At 42.3% G+C, this 22,019-nt stretch overlaps 1 protein-coding gene across 1 annotated transcript in view; it reads left to right on the plus strand.

Annotated features, from left to right (window-relative positions):
* RAD9B (RAD9 checkpoint clamp component B) overlaps nt 1-22,019 on the plus strand; it is a 47,302-nt gene that overhangs the window by 20,360 nt on the left and 4,923 nt on the right. The window contains exons 6-11 of the mRNA XM_008071178.2: nt 6,420-6,473; nt 7,202-7,236; nt 9,660-9,769; nt 9,856-9,920; nt 11,032-11,154; nt 13,563-13,814. Of these exons, the coding sequence (XP_008069369.1) occupies nt 6,420-6,473; nt 7,202-7,236; nt 9,660-9,769; nt 9,856-9,920; nt 11,032-11,154; nt 13,563-13,814 (639 nt within the window). The remainder of the gene's footprint in view (nt 1-6,419; nt 6,474-7,201; nt 7,237-9,659; nt 9,770-9,855; nt 9,921-11,031; nt 11,155-13,562; nt 13,815-22,019) is intronic.

The raw sequence follows: 22,019 nt of genomic DNA on the forward strand, positions 1-22,019 counted from the left end.
AATAAATCAAAGACTTAGCCGGGCGTGGTAGTGCGTGCTCGTAGTTCCAGCTACTTGGAAGGCTGAGGCGGAAGGATCGCCAAAGCCCAGCAGGTCGAGGTAGCGGTGGCTGGGAGCTGCCACTGCACTCCAGTCTGGGCAACAGAGTGAGACTCCAACTCAAAAAAAAAAAAAAAGAAAAGAAAAATTAAGAGGCCAACAATTTAGTTAAGATGATCTTTGACCACATTAGAAGAAAAATAACTATAAATTGGAAATGTAAAAGGTATGCCATGAGGCAAATACTAGGGCAGAAAATGTGAATATTCCTTAAGTTAACTCTTCTGAGAATTATTTAGATGGAATGGAGAAACTAAGGCATAATTAAATCAGGGGTTTGGTATCAAAATTTGCTAGGGTCTTTGTGGCACAGCAAGCTGAGAATTTCTTTTTCTGTCTTTTTTAGTGGGTCTCATTCTGTCACTCAGGCTGAAGTGAAGTGGCATGATCATGATGATCATGGCTCATGGCAGCTTCAACCTTCTGGGTTCAGGAGATACTTCCATCTCAGCCTCCCAAGTAGCTGCGACTACAGGTGTGTGCCACCATGCCTGGCTACTTGTTTGAGTTTTTGTAGAGACCAGGTTTTGCTTTGTTGCCCAGGCTTGTCTCGAACTGCTAGGCTCAGGCAAGCCACCTACTTTGGCCTCCCAAAATGCTGGGATTACAGACATGAGCTACTGTGCTAGGCCAACAAGCTGAGACTTTCTGACCTTGGACTATTTGTTTTCAGTGATTGCAGCAAAGACAGAATATAAAGGAGGGAACTGTATTATTTTTAAAGTGAAAAACCAGCAGAACCAGGGCTTAAGTTGGGTTAGATGACTTTTGTGGTGTTGAGTTTGTGCCAGGTTCTGTTCTAAGCAGTTGATATTTACTTATGAATTCACTTGATCTTCATAACAATTCAATGATGCGGGTACTCTTATTATCTCCATTTTACATATGAAGAGTTGAAGCACAGAGAAGCTATGTGACTTACCTGGCGTCACTCAGTTAAGTAAGTGGTGGATTGTGGTCGGAATACAGATAGTGGCTCCAAGGTGCAGGCTCATCACCACTGTGTTTTTATTGCTTCCTTCAAGTCTCAGCCAGCGTTCTTTTTTGGCACTCAGGAGTGCATAATCTGGAAACTATATGCTTGGCTAGTGAAAGGGTCCGTTTTATGTTCTGGCTTACCATCTCTGACTACAGATGACCATTTTAATAAACAGAGACACTGTCCCTTGGGAACAGCTTTCTAATAAGTAGTTCTTGTTAGGGTTGACTACTAGCATCCTAGCTTAGAAGTGAGCCTTCTTCTGTAATCCCAGCACTTTGGGAGGCCAAGGTGAGAGAATTGCCTTAGCCCAGGTTTGAGAACAGCTCGGACAACTTGGTGAGGACCTCACTTGTACAATAAATAAATAAATAAATAAATAAATAAATAAATAAATAAATAAATAAATAAATAAAATTAGTGGGGTATGGTAACATGCACCTGTAGTTCCAGCTACTTGAAGGCTGAGGTAGAAGGATCTCCTGAATCCAGCAGGTTGGCACTCTGGTGGCTGTGAGCATGCCACTGCATTCCAACCTGGGCGATGGAGACTCCAACTCAAAAAAAAAAAAAAGAAATGAGCCTTCTTGTTTGAGATGAGTGTAAATTTAAATATTGTTTTGTCCTTTTAAAAAACATATCATTTAAAAAAATTAATTAACTTATTAATTAGTTTTTTCTGAGATGAGGCCTTGTTCTGTCATCCAGGCTGGAGTGCAGAGGCACAATCATAGCTCACTGTAACCTTGACTACCTGAACTCAAGCAATCCTCCAGCCTCTCAAGTAGCTGGAACATCAGGTGCACTCCACCACACCTAACTAATTTAAAAATTGTTTGTAGTGACGTAATCTTGTTATATTTCCCAGACTAGTTTCAAACTCCTGGGCTCAAGCTATCCTCCTGTCTTGGCCTCCCAAAATGCTGGGATTACAGGCATGAGCCACCACACCCAGCCAAAAATATATCATTTAACCTTTGTTCTTACTAATTACATAATTCATATTCATTGAAGAAAACTAAAAATACACAAAACCAAAACAAGTCACCTGAAATCCCACTAGGCAGAGATAAGGATTTTTAATAGTTTGGCATATCTCCTCTATACTTCAGCTCTAACAGCAGGAGACTGGTTGAGAGAAGCTAATGAATTCTATGAAACTATAAAATGTACTGTTATATGTGTGAGTATAAATACATTATTCTCTTTCTGAAGGGGTATATCAAAGATATCTAATGAAGCAACTTTATAGCACAAAATGAAACATTCACACACACAAATAATTATAAAAACATACTCATTGATAAGGAAAAACAGAACATACTGAGTAGGTTATAAAATGGTGTGTTCATCTTTTCACTGAAAAATATGCACATAGGCCGGGCATGGTGGCTCACACCTATAATCCCAGCATTTTGGGAGGCTGAGGTGAGAGAATTGCCTGAGCCCACAGGTTCAAGACCCGCCTGGGCAACTTGTCTACAATAAATCAAAAAACCAAAAAATTAGCTGGGTGTGGTAGTGTGTGCCTGTAGTTCCGGCTACTTTGAAGACTGAGGCGGAAGGATCGGTGGAGCCCAACAGGTAGAGGTTGTGGTGGCCAGGAGTGTGCCACTGCACTCCAGCCTGGGTGAGAGAGTGAGACTCCAACTCAAAAAGAAACAACAAAAAAAGAAAAATATGCACGTAGAAGTTGAATTAGAGCCGGGCTCAGGGGCTCAGCCTGTAATCCCAGCACTTTGGGAGGCTGAGGTGAGTGGATTGCCTGAGCCCGCGGGTTCGAGACCCACCTGGGCAACTTGGTGAGACCTCATCTCTACAATAAATCAAAAAACTAGCTAGGCATGGTAGTACGCGCCTGTAGTTTCAGCTACTTGGAAGTCTGAGGCGGAAGGATCGCGGAGCCCAACAGGTCGAGGCTGCGGTGGCCGGGAGTGGCCACTGCACTCCAGTCTGGGTGACAGAGTGAGACTTCAACTCAAAAAAAAAAAGAAGTTGAATTAAATATTAGGAAGCAAAATTCAGCACCTCATTAAGGAAATCATAAGACATGACCAAGTGAGATTTATTCCAGAAATGCAAAGTTGGTTCATATTATAAAATCCATTAATATAAAATGCTATATTAATAGATCCAAGGAAAAAATATATATAATTATCTCCATAGATGCTGAAAAATACCTTAGAAAAAATGTAACACCCATTCTTTTTTTTTTAATCCGTTTCTCTCTCTGTTGTCCAGGCTGGATGCAGTGGCATGATCACGGTTCACTGCAGCCTTGACCCTTCAGCCTCAGTCTCCCATGTAGCTGGGACTACAGGCAAATGCCAACATTCCTGGCTAATTCTTTTTTTTAGATATGAGTTCTAGCTATGTTGCTTAGGCTGGTCTTGACCTCCTGGGCTCAAGCCATCCTCCTGCCTTGGCCTCCCAAAGTGCTGAGATTACAGGGGTGAGCCACCATGTCTGGTCTCCATTCTAGATAAAAAGCACTGAAGAATATGAGAACTGATGGACACTTTCTTAAAATGATGAAATATAGATATTTTTAAATACATTTAAAGACAGCATCTTATTAGGAAAGCACTATTGTCTTTTCTACTAAGATCAGAAACAGAGTAAGGATACCTACTATCTCTACTACTATTTAATATTGTACTGGAGTTATTAGTCAATGCCTTTAGATAAGAGAAGTCAAGTTAGAGGCACTAAAGAAAATGTACCACTATCTCTATTTGCAAATGACCTGGAAAACCCTAGAGAAACAATGATAAAATTAACTCAAACAATAAAATAATTCAGTATGGTAGCAAGATATAAGAAACATGAAAAAATAAGACAGTTTTCATACACACAGTATCCAGTTAGAGCACATAGTGGTAGAAGAAAAACCCCATTTGCAATAGCAACAAAGAAGATTAAATACCTTGGAAAAAACAATAAATTTAATGCAAGTTCATATATAATTATAAGGAAATATTGATGACTCATCAAAAAGCCAGAGCTAACAGACACAGATGTGAGAATGGAACTTTTAAAATAAAAATGTGGCCGGGCGTCATGGCTCAAGCCTGTAGTCCCAGCACCTTGGGAGGCCAAGGTGAGAGGATTGCCTGAGCTCACGGGTTTGAAACCAGCTTGGGCAAATTGGTGAGACCTCATCTCTACAATAAATAAATTTTAAAAAGCCGTAAGTGGTAGCACAGGCCTGTAGTCCAGCTACTTGGAAGGCTGAGGCGGAAGGACACCTGCGCCCAGAAGTTCGAGGCTGCGGTGGCCATGAGCAAGCCACTGCACTCCAGCCTGGGTGACAGAGTGAGACTCCAGCTCAAAAAAAATAAAATAAAAATGTGCTGAACTAAAGAGTTTGAAAATTAAATTTGCTCTTTCCGCCATCTTGGGACACGTGGAGGCCTGCTGGGAACAGGACTTCTAAGAGGCAAATATGTCTGGAAAGCCATTTTTGCTGGCTTATAAGTGAGGTCTCTGGAACCAAAGGGAGCACACAGTTCTTTTCAAAACTGAAGGGGTTTATGCCCGAGATGAAACTGAATTCTTTTGGGCAAGAGATGTGCTTATGTATATAAAGAACAACACAGTGACTCCTGGCGGCAAACCAAACAAAACCAGAGTAATTTGGGGAAAAATAGCTCAGGCCCATGGAAACAGTGACATGGTTCATGCCAAATTCCGAAGCAACCTTCTTGCTAAGGCCATTGGACACCGAATTCGTGTAATGCTGTACCCCTCAAGGATTTAAACTAATGGAAAGTAAATAAATAAAAGTAAAAAAAAAATTTGATTTTCAAAATAGGCACTACTTATAATTACTATTCAATATTCTTGTGTTATAAGATTCTTGAATGATATGTAAGTTACTAAAAATATGAATGAGAGCCGGGCTCGGTGGCTCAGCCTGTAATCCCGTGCTTTGGGAGGCTGATATGAGTGGATTGCCTGAGCCCATGGGTTCGAGACCCGCCTGGGCAACTTGGCGAGACCTCATCTCTACAATAAATCAAAAATTAGCCGGTGTGGTAGCGCATGCCTGTAGTTCCAGCTACTTGGAAGGCTGAGGCAGAAGGATCGCCGGAGCCCAGCAGGTCGAGGCTGCGGTGGCCGGAAGTGGGCCACTGCATTCCAGTCTGGGCGACAGAGTGAGACTCCAACTCAAAAAAAAAAAAAAAAGATATGAATGAAAAAGAAAACAAATGATATATATAAATCAAATTATACTATTATATATTTTTCAATAGAAATTTTGTTCATCTCTGATCAATTTAGATAAGCTGTTATTTAACATAAGCAATGTGATTTAAGTGAAGTGAACTTGTAGTAGGCCCTAAATTGTTGGGGAATTTAAGAGAGATGTATAAATATCAGATTGAATTTCTCCTTTGAACAAAGGTATTTTAAAATGTTAAACAGATATAAGGGGATGGAGTTAGCAAAGGGTAAGAAGAAATGGGATGGGGTTTGGGAGACCAAAAAAATGTATCTTTTTTCCTCTAAATGCATCATTCTTTTTTAAAAAAACATCTTTATTCAGATATAACTCACAACTGAAATTTTTTCAGATAGTCACAGATTTGTGTAGCAATCACTTGCACCCAATTTTAGAATGTATAATCATCCGCAAAGAAAAACCTCATACCCATTAGCTGTCACTTCTCATTTCCTCCCAAGCCCCCACCTCAGCCCTAGGAAACTCCTAATCTTCTTTCTGTCTCTATGGATTTGCCTATACTTGGACATTTCATGTATGTGAAATCATACAACTTGTGGCCATCTGTGCCTGCATGGTTGTCTATGTTATAGTATGTATCAGTGCTTCATTTCTTTTTAGTGCTGAATAATATTTCTTTGTATGGACAGGCCACATTTTATTTATCCATTCCTCATTTGATGGATCTTTTTTTTTTTTGAGTAGGAGTCTCACTCTGTTGCCCAGACTGGAGTACAGTGGCACGATCATGGTCGCCACAGCCTCAACCAGCTGGGTTAAGGTGATCCTTCTGCCTCAGCCTTCCAGGTAGCTGGAACCATAGGCACACGCCACCATGCCCAGCTAATTTTTTGATTATTGTCTCTGCAAGTTGCCCAGGCTGCTCTTGAACCCCCTGAACTCAGGCAATCCTCTCACTTCCACCTCCCAAAGTGCTGGAATTACAGTCATGAACCACCGTGCCTAGCCTTGATGGAGATTTTAATAGTTTCACTTTTTGACTCTTGTGAATAATGTGTTGTGAACATGCATGTGCAGGTTTTTGTGTGGAAGTATGTTTTAGTTTATCTAGGGTATATAGTGTATACCTAGAAGTGCAATTACTGAGTCATATAGTAACTCCATGTTTAGGATTTTGAAAAACTGCCGACTGTTTTCTAGGGCAACTGCATCATTTTACATTCTCATCAACAGTGCATAAGGGTTCTGATTTCTATTGTTTGTGTCTTTTGAATTATAACCATCGGAGTGGGTGTAAAGTAATGTCTCATTGTGGAATTGATTTTCATTTCTCTAATGACTAGAGATGCTGAGTATCTTTTCGTATGCTTGCTGGTTATTTGCGTATCTTCTTTGAGAAATGTCAGTGTAGATAACCCAAGTGAAGTCCATTTTTCACTTGGTTTGTTTTTGACGATTCTGTATACTAGTCCTTTATCGGATATCCTTTGAAGCACAAGTTTTTAATTTTTTTAGTTGGAATCTCACTCTTGTAGCACAGGCTGGAGTATAGTGGCACACTCACGGCCACCGCAGCCTCAACCTGCAGGGCTCAGGCAATCCTTCCACCTCAGCCTTCCAAGTAGCCGGAACTACAGACGCATGCCACCATACTCAGCTAATTTTTGTGATTTATTGTAGAGATAAGATTTCACCAAGTTGCCCAGGCTGGTCTCAAATCCCCAGGATCAGGCAGTCTCTCACCTCAGCCTCCCAAAGTGCTGGGATTGCAGGCTGAGCCACTGTGCCTGGCCAAGTTTTTAGTTTTGATAGAGACTAACTTACCTGTTTTTCTTCATTGTTTATGAATTGGTGCATCATTCTTTTTTTTTTTTAATTATAAAAGAATATGTACTAAAGGGCAGAATACCTGTATTTTTTATTGTCTTGGGGTATACATGTAAAGTTCTGAACCCCAAGTTCTGCTATGACAGTAGTTGTTGAGCAAAACCCAAGTTTAATAATCTCTTCTTGAATAGAAGACAGACAAGCTATGGAGTTATACCTGGGATGGTACCTTTGTTAGAGGAAACATGATATGTAAAAATCTACATTAAAAATTGTAGGCATATTACTTAGAATTATCTTCAACTATGAGTCAGAAAATACAAAAATAAAATAATAGTGGTTGGCTTGGCTGTTCCATGATCGTCAAAGCACTGGGTGTTTTCCATCTTGTTCTTCGGCAATCTCTAATAAGTGACTACTTCAGAGTCCACGTGAATTGTTCATAACAGCACATTTCATAATAGTCACAGAGTGAGAAGCCAAATGTCATTAACTCATGAATGGGTAAGCAAAATGTGGTTTATCCATGCAACTGAATATTATTCAACCACAAAAAGAAATGAGATGCTGATACATGCCACATCGTGGATGAACTTGAAAACCTTATGCTAACAGAAAGAAAGCAGACACAAAAAGCCATATATTATATGATTCCCCTTATGTGAAATACACAGAATGGAAAAATCCTTGGAGACAGAATGTAGATTAGTGGTTGCCAGAGGCTGGGAGGAAGAAGAATGGGGAGTGACTATGGATGGAGGGTCTCCTTTCCGGGTGATAAAAATGTTCTGGAATTAGATCGTGGTGATGGTTGCACCACCTTCTGAATATTCTAAAACCATTGAATTGTATACTTTAAAATGGTAAATGTTATGTGTGAATTATATCTCAGTTAAATAACTTTTAAATGAATTTTCTTTTCTTTTTCTTTTTTTTTTGAGTTGGAGTCTCACTCCGTTGCCCAGACTGGAGTGCAGTGGCCGCTCCCGGCCACCGCAGCCTCGACCTGCTGGGCTCCGGCGATCCTTCCACCTCAGCCTTCTGAGTAGCTGGAACTACAGGCGCGCGCTACCACGCCCATCTGATTTTTTGATTTATTGTAGAGATGAGGTCTCACCAAGTTGCCCAGGCGGGTCTCGAACCCGCCGGCTCAGGCAATCCACTCACCTCAGCCTCCCAAAGCGCTGGGATTATAGGCTGAACCACCGAGCCTGGCTTAAATGAACTTTCAAAGCCATATTTTATAACTTAGAATGATGCATCTATTTTATGTTAATCTCTTTTTAATGTTTTTGAAAAGAGATGGGATGTACTGATTTAAATAAAATATAACTTTGTTATAATATATACATTTTATTCACATATAATAATTCTCTTTAGAATAAATGAGCTTTGGCCAGACTTGGTGGCTCAGCCTTTAGTCCCAGCACATTGGGAGGCCAAGGCAAATGGACTGCCTGAGCCCACGGGTTTGAGACCAGCCCAGGCAACTTGGCGAGACCTCATCTCTACAATAAAAATCAAAAATTAGCCAGGCATAGTAGTATGTGCCTGTAGTTCCAGCTACTTGGAAGGCTGAGGTGGAAGGATCACCAGAGCCCAGCAGGTCGACAATGGGGTAGCTGTGAGTGTGTCACTGCCCTCCAGCCTGGGCAACAGAGCGACTCCAACTCAAAAAAAAAATTAGTTTTTATGATATTCTGGTTATCTATTGCTTATAGCAAGCCACTCCAAAACAGTGGTTCAAGACAATAATTGATTATGATCTCTTAAGGTTCTGTGGGTTGATGGAGCTTGACTGGGCAGTTCTCACTTGGGGTCTCTCCTGCAGCGGTAGTTAGATAGGGCTGGAACCATGTCATGACATGAAGATGATGCATTCTCAAGGCTTAGGATTGATATGGGGAGTTCAGCTGGGCTATGAACCAGAATGCCCACACACATGTGGCCTCCCCGTGCAACTTGGCCTTCCTGTGGCATGGTGGCTGAGTTCCAAGGGCAAGTGTTGCAAGGGACAGGAAGCAGAGGCTGCCAGTCTCTTAAGGCTTGGGCCCAGAAACTGGCATAGGGTCACTTTGTCATAGCCCATTAATCTGAGCAGTCATAGAGCCCACCCAGATTCAAGGTGAGGGGACATAGATATAGACCACCCCCATGAAAGGGTGTCAGAGAATTTGTGGTTATTTATTTATTTATTTATTTTTGAGTTGGAATCTCACTATCACCCAGACTGGAGTGCAGTGGCCGCTTCCGGCCACCGCAGCCTTGACCTGCTGAGCTCTGGTGATCCTTCTGCCTCAGCCTTCCAAGTAGTTGGAACTACAGGTGCCCGGCTGATTTTTTTGCTTTATTGTAGAGATGAGGTCTCACCTGCCCAGGCGGGTCTCCAACCCGCGGGCTCAGGCCATCCACTCACCTCAGCCTCCCAAAGACGCGGGATTACAGGCTGAGCCACCAGCCCGGCAATTTGTGGTTATTTTTAACCTACCACTTATGGATTTTTTATTGGTATTAAAACTTAACATATGCCTCCGGAACTAATTTTATTCTTTATTTTCCTATATTCAGCAGATTTGACCAAGTCTGTGTACAGTGAGATGTCTGTTGGCTCAGATGAGTTTGATTTCTTTCATATTGAAGTAGACACTGAAATAACATTTTGCTTTAAAGAATTGAAGGTAAACAAACGTTTATGTCAAATTAAAATGCAGATTTTCACTGGTTGTTTTTAAATAAACCACTTCATGTTTTTTCTTCTTTTCAGGGAATGCTGATATTTTCAGAAGCCACACATGCTCCTGTATCCATTCATTTTGACTTTCCTGGAAAGTAGGTCCTTGGGAATTTTTCTGAGTTTCTTTTCCTTTTCTTTTTCTTTTTTTGAGTCAGAGTCTCACTCTATTGCTCAGGCTGGAGTGCAGTGGTATGCTCCCGGCCACTGCAGCCTTAACCTGCTGGGCTCCGGCGATCCTTCCACCTCAGTCTTCCAAGTAGCTGGAACTATAGGCGCGTACTACCATGCCCAGCTTATTTTTTGATTATTGCAGAGATGAGGTCTTACCAAGTTGCCCAGGCTAGTCTCAAACCCCTGAGCTCAGGCAGTCATCTCGCCTTGGCCTCCCAAAGTGCTGGGATTCAAGGCTTGAGCCATTTCGCCAGGCCTTCTTTCCTTTTCTTATATATGAACAATAAAACCCTTTGAATCACTTTGAAATTAATTAATACCTCAGGTATGCCTTAACTTTTCTAGCAACAATGATCAAACTAAAATTTTGATAGATGCCATAACATGATGCTTTTTTTTTTTTTTTTTTTTGAGTTGGAATCTCACTCTGTCACCCAGACTGAAGTGCAGTGGCCGCTCCCGGCCACCGCAGCCTCGACCTGCTGGGCTCCGGCGATCCTTCCGCCTCAGCCTTCCAAGTAGCTGGAACTACAGGTGTGCGCTACCATGCCCAGCTAATTTTTTGATTTATTGTGGAGATGAGGTCTCGCCAAGTTGCCTAGGCGGGTCTCGAACCCGCGGGCTCAGGGAATCCACTCACCTCAACATGATGCTTTTTAATGGGTAACTTGATTGAGAAAGATATGTTCTTCTGCAGAGTAAAACATTTATAAATTTGACAATGATACTGAATAAACTGCCTAATTAGAAAATTATGCATGACTTATACAAGTTAGATCGCTATAAAACTATGACACTTATATTTCAGAACTAAAATTTCAAATGAGATTGGGTTAAGTTGTGTTTTATGAAACTGAATCTGATTATTCCTGAGGGCCCTTTCCATTCTCATGACTATGTTAATTTGTGACAATACAAAAAGGACATCTACTTCTACTGTTTCTTTTTACTCCAGAATTAAGTATAATTTTCTAATGTGTTTCTAATGTTCATTAGAAAATGAGTGTTGTCTTTGCTCTGATTTTGCCTTTTTAGGCCTATGGCTTTAAGTATTGATGACATGTTATTGGAAGCTAACTTTATTTTGGCCACATTAGCTGATGAGCCAAGTAGGGCATCTTCGCCACAATCACTATGTCTTTCACAGAAACGAAAAAGGTAAGGCCGTGTTTTAACTTCTTTATTGGTTGGGAAAAGCCATCACAATCTTATTCTGAAATAATTCACTGGCATTCACTTAGGAAACAATTGAGGAGGGAAATATTAAAAGATCAGAAATTTTGAATGAATCTGGAAGAGCTGTGTGAAACCTAACTGTGGCTAGAAACCTCCCAATCTTCCTTGAGATACTTGCTTTGCTCTTCTGACTAGAAGTTAACAGGATTGTCTGGTTTATCTGTGTTGTTACCCAAAACTCATTTCCAATTTCTAGTTGTTTTTTACGGAGTGACATAAATTTCACAGGAAAGTCTATGTTCACTCCTTAGAACCCCTTCTCAGTTATCGGGACACCCATTGTTTTTCTTTTTTTTTGAGTCAGAGTTTCACTCTGTCACCCAGGCTGGAGTGCAGTAGCATGCTCACAGTCACTGAAGCTTCTACCTGCTGGGTTCAGGCGATCCTTTCACCTCAGCCTTCCAACTAACTGGAACCACAGGCTTGTACCACCAAACCTGGCTAATTTTTTTTTTTAATTGTAGAGACAAAGTCTCACCAAGTTGCCCAAACTGTTCTCAAACCCCTGGGTTCAGGCAATCCTCTCACCTCCACCTCCCAAAGTGCTGGGATTACAGGCATGAGCCACTGTGCCCAGCTGTTTTTCTTTTTCTTTTTTCTTAATAATCTTTTATGGAGGGGAGGGATGCTTCATTGTACAAGTAATACAAAGTTACTTTGGGAAATTTGGAAAGTAGAGAAAAATACAAAGAAAAAAGTAAAAAACTACCCACATATATATATTTTTTGCACCATCAAGAGGTAGAGACTGTTAACATTTTGGTTCACTGTATTTTCTCTCAAATTTTTTCTTTTGTTTAAACTTTTAGTTTATTTTTTTGAGTTGGGGGTCTCATTCTGTCACCCGGTTTGGAGTACAGTGATATAATCACAGCTCACCACAGCCTTGAACTCCTGGACTTAGGGATCATCCCTCTCCAGCCTCCTAGGTAGCTGGGACAATCCCACACCCAGATAACTTTTTTTATTTTTTGCAGAGACAAAATCTCACTATGTTGCCCAGGCTGGTCTCAGACTCCTGGGCTCAAACAATTCTCCTGGCTCAGCCTCCCAAACTGCTGGGATTACAGGTGTGAGTCGCCATGCCTGGCCCTACTTATACTTTAAAACTAGATTGGGATCATGTAGCATATGTGGTTTTGTATCCTGGTTTTTTCCCCATAAAATATATTGTTAGTATGTTTTTATATTACTGATTATGACTTGAAAACATGATTCTTTACAAAAAATTTTTTTTTGAGTTGGAGTCTCACTTTGTTGTCCAACCTAGAGTGCAGTGGCATGCTCACGGTTACTGCATCCTTGACCTGCTGGGCTCAGGAGATCCTTCTGCCTTAACCTTCCAAGTGGTTGAAACTACAGGCATGCACCAACATACCTGGCTAGTTTTTTGATTTATCGTAGAGACGAGGTCTCACTAAGTTGCCTGGGCTGGTCTCAATCTCTGGACTCAGGCAATTCTCTTGCCTCGGCCTCCCAAAGTGCTGGGATTACGGGCTTGAGCCACTACGCCTGGCCTTAAATTTATTTTTTATTTTTTGTAGAGATGGGGTCTTACTATGTTGTCTAGGCTGGTCTTGAACTCCTGGGCTCAAGCAATCCTGCCTCGGCTTCCCAAAGCACTGGGATTACAGGTGTGAGCCAGTACACCCGGCCAAAAACATGATTCTTTTTATTTATTTATTTATTTATTTATTTATTTATTTATTTATTTAGAGTCAGAGTCTCACTCTGTCGCCCAGGCTGGAGTGCAGTGGCACGCTCACTGCCACCCCAGTATTGACCCACTGGGCTCTGGCAATCATTCTGCCTCAGCCTTCCAAGTAGCCAGAACTATAGGCATGCGCCACCACGCCCAGCTAATTTTTTGATTTATTGTAAAGATGAGGGCTCGCCAAGTTGCCCAGGCTGGTCTTGAACCCACGGGCTCAGGCAATCCTCTCACCTCAGCCTCCCAAAGCGCCAAAATATGTATTTTATATAACTACTGGTCAATGTGGGATGACAATGCTAGCACTGGTTTAAGGAATATATTGAAATAACATGGAACTAAATTTAAGCCCACAAGACCAGCCTGGGTAACTTGGTGAGACCTCATCTCTACAATAAATTAAAAAATTAGCTGGGCGTGGTGGTGCATGCCTGTAGTTACAGCTACTTGGAAGGCTCAGGTGGAAGAATCACCTGTGCCCAGCAGTTTGAGGCTGCGGTGGCCGTGAGCATGCCACTGCACTCCAGCCTGGGCGACAGAGTAAGACTCCAACTCAAAAAGATAACATAAAATATATTTTAAAGTTAAAAAGTTCATTTAATTCCTGTTAATACCTCAGGTCAGATCTGATACAGTCAAATTCAAAGGCTGGTGAAAGTGTAAGCAACGAGAGCCTGGAGTGTATTTTAAGAAAAGCAGCACCTAGAAGTCTTTATCCTAATGAGATGCACACAAGCATCTCTTCATTGGAAAACTATAGCAGCCCTGTAATGAAAAGAGCAAATGGGGACATCAGTAAAGTGCCAGAAAACAGTGTCAGCAACACCGAGGAAGTGCCAGCATCTACACCTCTCAGAAAGGTAAAAGAAAAGTGTTGAGACGTGACTGCATCTCAGTTAAGATCTTCATTTTCCTTTGTGTTTCCCTTCCCAGTCCCACCCTGTATCCTGGAAATTAGTTTTCTTTTTTTTTTTGAGTTGGAGACTCACTCTGTCACCCAGGCTGGAATATAGTGGTATGCTCATGGCCACTGCAGCCTCAGCCTTGACCTGCTGGGCTCAGGTGATCCTTCCACCTCAGCCTTCCGAGTAGCTGGAACTACAGGCATGTGCCATCATGCCCGGCTAATTTTTTTGATTTATTGTAGAGATAAGGTCTCGCCAAGTTGCCCAGGCTGGTCTCAAACCCGACTGAGGCTCAGACAATGCTCTCATCTTGGTCTTCCAAAGTGCTGGGATTATAGACGTGAGCCACTGTGTCCGGCAAGGAATTAATTTTCTTCTGTTGCAGACAGGGAAAAGTTTGATTTGTAGGCTGTCAATGAAAATAATTAAATTGTTCAGTCAGAAATTTCTAACAAAGCGTATTCAAGTAGAGATTTGGGTTACCTGTTTTCAGGAATAAATTATGATTGTTTATAGTATATCTTTAAATATAAATAATATGCTAAAGTCATATAAATAATTTGTTTTCTAAAATAAGTTTCCTGGCCGGGCTTGGTGGCTCAACCTGAAATCCCAGCACTTTGGCTGAGGTGAGTGGATTACCTGAGCCTGCGGGTTTGCGACCCGCCTGGGCAACTTCGCAAGACCTCATCTCTACAATAAATAAAAAAATAGCCGAGCATGGTAGCACGTGCCTATAGTTCCAGCTACTTGGAAGGCTGAGGCGGAAGGATCGCTGGAGTCCAGTGGGTCGAGGCTGCGGTGGCTGGGAGCGGCCACTGAACTCCAGTCTGGGTGACAGAGTAAGACTCCAACTCAAAATAAAATAAAGTAAGTTTCCTTCTAATTTTATTTTTCAAATTTGGTTGGAAAACCTTTTATTCATAGTAGTACTGATGTAAATTTTGCCCCAACAGATATCACAAATCCCTTCATAGTGGAGTCTCAGTTAATAACATCTTTATTATATTACCAACATTCTACTAGATGAACGATAAGCTTCACAGAATACTACAGTGTTAAACCTTATGAAATCTATTGAATTGAAAGTAAAACAATATATGAAGTATTCAAATATCAATTATCAGCCGGGCTCAGTGGCTCAGCCTGTAATCCCAGCACTTTGGGAGGCCAAGGCGAATGGATTGCCTGAACCCACAGGTTCGAGACCCAACAGGGCAACTTGGCGAGACCTTGTCTCTACAATAAGTCAAAAATTAGCTGGGTGTGGTAGCACATGGCTGTAGTTCTGGCTACTTGGGAGGTTGAGGTGGAAGGATCACCTGAGCCCAGCAGGTTGAGGCTGCGGTGGCTGGGAGTGTATCACTACACTCCAGCCTGGGTGACAGAGACAGACTCCAACTCAAAAACAAAAAAGACCCCAAAAACCCAAATATCGATTATCCCAGTTTTGTATTTTTTTTTTATTTAGTTGGAATCTCACTCTGTTGCCCAGGCTGGAGTGCAGTGGCATGCTCACAGCTACCACAGCCTCGACCTGCTGGACTCAGGCAATCCTTCCGCCTCAGCCTTCTAAGTAACTGAAACTACTGGTATATGCGACCATGCCCGGCTTATTTTTTGATATATTGCAGAGATGAGGTCTCACCATGTTGCCCAGGCTGGTCTTGAACCTGCGGGTTCAGGCAATCCTCTCGCCTCGGCCTCCCAAAGTGCTGGGATGACAGTCTTGAGCTACCACACCTGGTCCAGTTTTGTATAATGTCTTATTCAAACTTGTTTTGCTGTAGCTATTATTATTGGTTTGGAAATTGAGTTTCTTAGTTAGAATTAGAAACTTGAAGAGAGAAATATTTTGTAAATTTACTGTCTATGCTGTATATGACTTTTAGGACAGAATTTGAATAGTAAACTTGACTTCATCCATTTGATGTCATAAGTGTTTGTTGAGTACCTATTATACGCCTAGCACTTAGAGCAATGTTCTCTTCTTGTATATTGTTACTAGGCTGGCCATAGAGTGAAAACTTGAAATCTGTCTTCTCATTATACAAGAGCATTCCCCCCTCCTACTCTTTTGGTCTTATATGTTGTGTTTAGTTTTTCAGAGGCAACAACAGGAAATAATTTGCCTGTTGCTTTAGGCCCCTGACATTCACCTTTCAAACTTTAAGCCTCACAAGCACTATTACAGAACTCTTTACTCCAAATTTCCTATCATGTTGCTAAATTCTAAAAAGAAGACTTTAGGCGGGCATGGTGGCTCATGCCTATTATCCCAGCACTTTGGGAGACAAAAGCGAGAGGATTGCCTGAATCCAGGGATTCAAGACCAGCCTGGGCAACTTGGCAAGACCTTGTCTCTACAGTAAATTTAAAAAACTGGCCGGGTGTGGTGGTGTGTACCTGTGGTTCCAGCTACTTGGATGATGAGGTGGAAGGATCACCTGAGCCCACCAGGTCAAGGCTGCGGTGGCCATGAGCATGCCACTGCACTCCATCCTGGGCGACAGAGTGAGACTGACTCCAAAAAAAAAAAAGGCTTCATTTTTAAAGGGAATTATTTGCTTTAATGTGGGAAACTCCTGCAAAGCTGAAATGACAGTATGGGTAAATGTAGACCCTTACTGTGTTCCACCTGAATGACTAAGGCCTTCTGGCCAGCCTCCCTGACTTCGTTCTCTTCCACCCCGGTTCTCCTCCATGGTGTACTAGTAGGTTTTTATCTAAACCGTACTTATTTATTTGGTATTTATTTATTTATTTTTGAGTTGGAGTCTCACTCTGTTGCCCAGGCTGGAGGGCAGTGGCACACTCATGGCCACCCCAGAGCCGACCTTCTGGGCTCCAGCGGTCCTTCCACCTCAGCCTTCCAAGTAGCCAGAACTATAGGCACACACTACCGCACCTGGCTAATTTTTGATTTATTGTAGAGACAAGGTCTCGCCAAGTTGTCTGGGCTGGTCTCAAACCCGTGGGCTCAGGCAAGCCACTCGCCTCGGCCTCCCAAAGTGCTGGGATTACCACCTGAGCCACTGGGCCCAGCCTATTTTTATTTTTATTGTTTTTTTTAGTCCGGTTCTCACTCTGTCACTCATACTGGAGTGCAGTGACATGATTATGGCTCACCTCAGCCTCAATCTGCTGGGCTCAGGCAGTCCTTCCACCTCAGCCTTCCAAGTAGCTGAGACTACATGTACATGCCACTACACCCAGCTAATTATTATTATTATTTTTTTTTTTGTAGAGATGAGGTCTCATTATGTTGTCCAGCCTGGGTGACCGTGCCCAGTCTTGTCTAAACCTTAGACCTGTAATGAGGCCCAGGGGTTCAGAACACTGACTCTAGTATGCAAATTCCTGGTTTCAAATCTCTCTTTTGCCACTTATTAGCTTCATGACTTGGGCAAGTTACTTATCTTTCACTCAGTGTACTTATCAGTAAAATAGGGATAATAATAATTAAGCCCATTAAGTGGAATTGTGAAATTAATTGAGCTAATAGTTGTAACTGACACATGGTTAGTGTTTGATAAATGTTATTTATTATTATTGTATATCACTTTTCTGCTTTAAAAACTTCTCCAATCCTATTGCTTCTCCAATAGGATTAAGCCTAAAGTTTTTGGAATGGCGTTCAGGAACTTTCCCTGGCAGTTAGTATAACATGGCTTCATCCTTTCTTGCCCCTGCCCCCACACAAAACACCCTGTGCCAGGAATGGCAGATAGGTTTCCTCTCTGGTAAGCCACCAGTCAGTCGGGTGGGTACCCAAGTTTAGAATGACTCCAAAGCTCTGTCTCCCCCTGATTAGCCAGGTCGCCATGCGCACTGGAGGTCACTCATCTGTGAACCAGACCAATGTGATAAGCCATCATGATACTAGCAATGTTCATGATATGACCCGCCTATTTGTTTGCTCATCTGCTTGTTAACTTCTCATTTTAAAATAATTTCGGGATTTTTAAAAAGTTGCAAAAATAGCATAAAAGTTTTCTATATGCCCTTCTTCCAGACTCTTCAAATGCTAACATTTTATATAACAGTGCAATTATCATTTAATTGAAGAAGAATTAGAAGATGCAAATAAGAGATAATAAAAAACAAGTCATTTCATATATTTTGATTATTGCTCTACCTTTGAAGACTCTTTTCTATGCATATACACATATCAAATTTTAATTTTAAAAATTTTCCATATTCAGACTCACTTGCAAAAACAGTACAAAGAATTCCCATATTCCCTTTAGCCAACCAGAGTCCTCAAATGTTAACATCTTAGAGCAGCAGAATCTCCTTTAATTGGGAACATTTTCTAAGTCTTGTTAAGTCCACTTTAAGAAGGAATTTTCGCTTCTTGCCAGGTGAAGTGGCTCATGCCTGTATTCACAGTATTAGGAGTCTGAAGTGGGAGGATAGCTTGAGACCAGCAGTTCAAGATCAGTCTAGGCAACATAGTGAGATTTTTGTCTCTACAGAAAATTTAAAAATTAGCCTGGCTCACGCCTGTAATCCCAAATCTTTGGGAGGCTGAGGCGAGAGGACTGCCTGAGCTCAGGGATACGAGACCAGCCTGGTCAACTTGTGAGACCTCATCTCTAAAATAAATTTTTATTAGCTGGGCGTGGTAGCGCGAGCCTATAGTTCCAGCTACTTGGAAGGCTGAGGCGGAAGGATCGCCGGAGCCCAGCAGGTCGAGGCTGCGGTGGCCGGGAGCAGCCATTGCACTCCAGTCTGCGCAACAGAGTGAGACTCCAACTCAAAAAAAAAAACAAAAAACTTTTTTTAAAATTAGTCCAGTGTGGTGGACGCCTGTAGTTCCAGCTACTTGGAAGGTTGAGGCAGAAGGATTGCCTGAGTCCTGCTGGTCAAGGCTGCAGTGGTGGTGAGCATGCCACTGTACTCCTGCCTATGCAACAGAGTGAGACTCCAACTCAAAAAAAAAAAAGTTAGCTAGGGGCAAGTGGCTCATACCTGTAGTCCCAGCTACTTGGGGAGGCTGAGGTGGGAGGATTGCTTAAACCCAGGAGTTCTTTTTTCTTTTCTTTTTTTTTTTTTTTTTTTTGGGTCGGAGTCTCACTCCATTGCCCAGGCTGGAGGGCAGTGACACACTCATGGCCACCCCAGCGTCGACCTGCTGGGCTCAGGCGATCCTTCCTCCTCAGCCTTCTAAGTAGCCAGAACTACAGGCGCACGCTACCATGCCTGAGAGAGAGAGAGAGAGAGAGAGAGAACAAACTTATCTTTGTCCTTTGTTTCTTTTTTTATTTATATCACTAGGTACTCTTGATTATAATCCATTACCATCATTACTTATTTTGTTGCTCAAACTGCCCCTTATTTGGCCACTGGGAGACTCTTAAGGTTGGGTTTATGTCTCTTTGACATGTCTCCAACAGTGTTTGAGCACTCCCTTAATTTTTTGAGCCTTCGGGTATTTGGGGCTTCTCTGTACTTCCCTGCCCCAGCCCTGGAATCCACCATTTCTCCCAGGAGACCCTGTTCCTTTTATTGAAACAGAATATGGAGACAATCTCCGAATGGTAGGATCCCTCAACAGAGTCAGAAATGTATATATGTATTGACACATGTATATATCTATATATATATATAGATCTACTTTTTTTGAGTTGGAGTCTCACTATGTCGCCCAGGCTGGTGTGCAGTGGCACGCTCATGGTCACCACAGCCTCAGCCCGCTGGGCTAAGGCTATCCTTCCACCTCAGCTTTCCAAGTAGCTGGAACTACAGGCGCACGCTACCATGCCCAGCTAATTTTTTGATTAATTGTAGAGATGAGGTCTCGCCAAGTTGCCCAGGCTGGTCTTGAACCCGTGGGCTTCGGCAGTCCTCTCGCCTCTGCCTCCCAAAGTGGTGGGATTATAGGTGTGAGCCACTGCCCACAGCACCCAGCCTGTATCTAGTTCTTTTTTTAAAAGCGAGAAAGCAGGTTTTATTCAGAAGACAGAAAAGCTCCCACAGTGGGAGGGGACTTGAGGGGGTTGCCCCTGGCTCTACTTTTATATCTGTCTGTTTTTAATATGTGAATTAAAATCCATGGATTCATACTGATTTCTCCAATTTCAACCTAACACCACTGGGTTCATGCCAGCCCCTTTTCTTATTTGTAACTCCTTTCTCTGACAGTGAGAAACTTGTCTCTTATTATCCACGTGCTAATCCCAGGACACAGCTTCAGAAGTGTTAACCCATACCCCTGTGGAAAACAAGTCTGCTAACCCGGAGGACAGCATTTGTGAATATTCTCCTGTCTTTAGCCTTGGAGTGCATATCAAAGTTCCGCTTTTCAGCGTTATTATTTGTAATATAGTCAGCTTCATCTTGTTTGTCTTCCATTTTGGTTCTCCCCAAATCCTTGTTGATTTTATTTATTTGCTTCTTTGCGTGCTGAACCCTCAACGTGATCCTAAATGTCAGAACTAACACAAAAACACAGGTGGGCAGCGTCACACGTCCTCCCTCTTTCCCACCCTGTAGAGAATCCATCTCATTTGCTGCTCATTTCTCATTTCTGCATTTCTTCGTGCACAAATGAGCAGTTACACATGCATTTTCTGACTTCTCCTTCTTCCTTACACTATAAACTCTGTTTTCCACTTTGCTTCTTGTGCCTACGTGGAAATGTGCCGTAGTTAATTCTGCCATCCTCCTGTGTGTGGCATTTAGATACCCCCTGCCCCCAGTATTTTGCAGTGCAACAAAGCTGCACTGAAGACCCTTTTCCACAGGTACTTTTTTTGTTTGTTTTAAGTTGGAGTCTCACTCCATCACCCAGACTGATACCCAGTGGCACACTCACTGCCACCCCAGTGACAACCTGCTGGGCTCTGGTGATCCTTCTGCCTCAGCCTTTCAAGTAGCCAGAACTACAGGCGCGCGCCACCATGCCTGGCTGATTTTTTATTTATTGTAGAGACGAGGTCTCACCATGTTGTCCTGTCTGGTCTCGGGCTCAGGTAATCCAGTCGCCTTGGCCTCCCAAAGTGCTGGGATTACAGGCTGAGCCACCAAGCCTGGCGAATGTTTATTTTTCATTTGAACTTTAATATCAGTGTTATCTAGCTCCATAAAAAAAAGCCTGTTGGTATTTTTTACTCAGATTTCCTTACATTTCTGTTAACTTGGGGAAAACTGGCATTTTGATGATGTTATGTCATTCCATCCAAAAACAGACAATGTCTTTCCATTTGTTCAAGTCTACTTTTGTGTCTTTCAGGGGTGTTTTTAAAGTTCTCCTCATACAGGTTTTGTGCATTTATTATTATGTTTATTCCTGCATAATCCATCTCCTCTGTTGCTATTATAAATGGGCTTTTCTCCACCATTGTGCCGACTGCCTTTTGTGTATGAGAAGGCTATTATTTTTTATGTCCTGCTACCTTGCTGAATCATTTTATTGTTTCCATTAGTTTTATTGTTGATTTGCTTAGACTTTCCAGGCTTACTATCCATCATCTTTGTAAAGAGAGAGTTTTGTTATTCTTTAATGCCTCCGTGGATCTCTTTCGTTCAGTTGCAAAAGCTACTACGAACCTCTCAGATGACGCTGAGTAGCAGTGGAGAGCATGAGCGTCCTCCCTTAGTTCCTGACCTTAGTGGAAAGGTGTGTGACACACGCCTTTATGCTCTGCCTTTGCTCATGCTATTGTTCCCACAGCATGGGCTGATGGTCTTCCTTTCTACTCTAGCCTTCAAACTTCTACCTATTCTCGAGGCCTGGCTCAGGTGACACTTCTCTTTCTGAAGCCTTCTCCTTCTACTCAAAGGGCTTTGTTTATCCTCTGTATTCATTGCTTTGTCGCCTAATTTACTATTGTGCTTGTTCCTCCACTCAGTAGAGTGCGAGTTCACTGAGGGCAGGCCTGAGTCTTCCTCTTCTCTGTATTCCTAGTGCGTGACTGATAGTTGGCACACCTTCAACCCTGGTTTGGGATAGCCTCAGAAAGTTTGAAAAATTCCTCCAGTGATATCACAGAATTTCAAAAGGAAATCAATTTTAATTCACTTTGGTTTTTTGGGGGTTTTTTTGAGTTGGAGTCTTACTCTGTCGCCCAGACTGGAGTACAGTGGCATGTTCCCAGCCACCGCAGCGTCGACCTTTGGCGATCCTTCCGCCTCAGGCTTCCAAGTGGTCGGAACTACAGGCGCGC

This window comes from Carlito syrichta, unplaced genomic scaffold (assembly GCF_000164805.1).
Source record: "Carlito syrichta isolate Samal-C Ts95f unplaced genomic scaffold, Tarsius_syrichta-2.0.1 Scaffold314146, whole genome shotgun sequence".
NCBI classification, from domain to species: domain Eukaryota; kingdom Metazoa; phylum Chordata; class Mammalia; order Primates; family Tarsiidae; genus Carlito; species Carlito syrichta.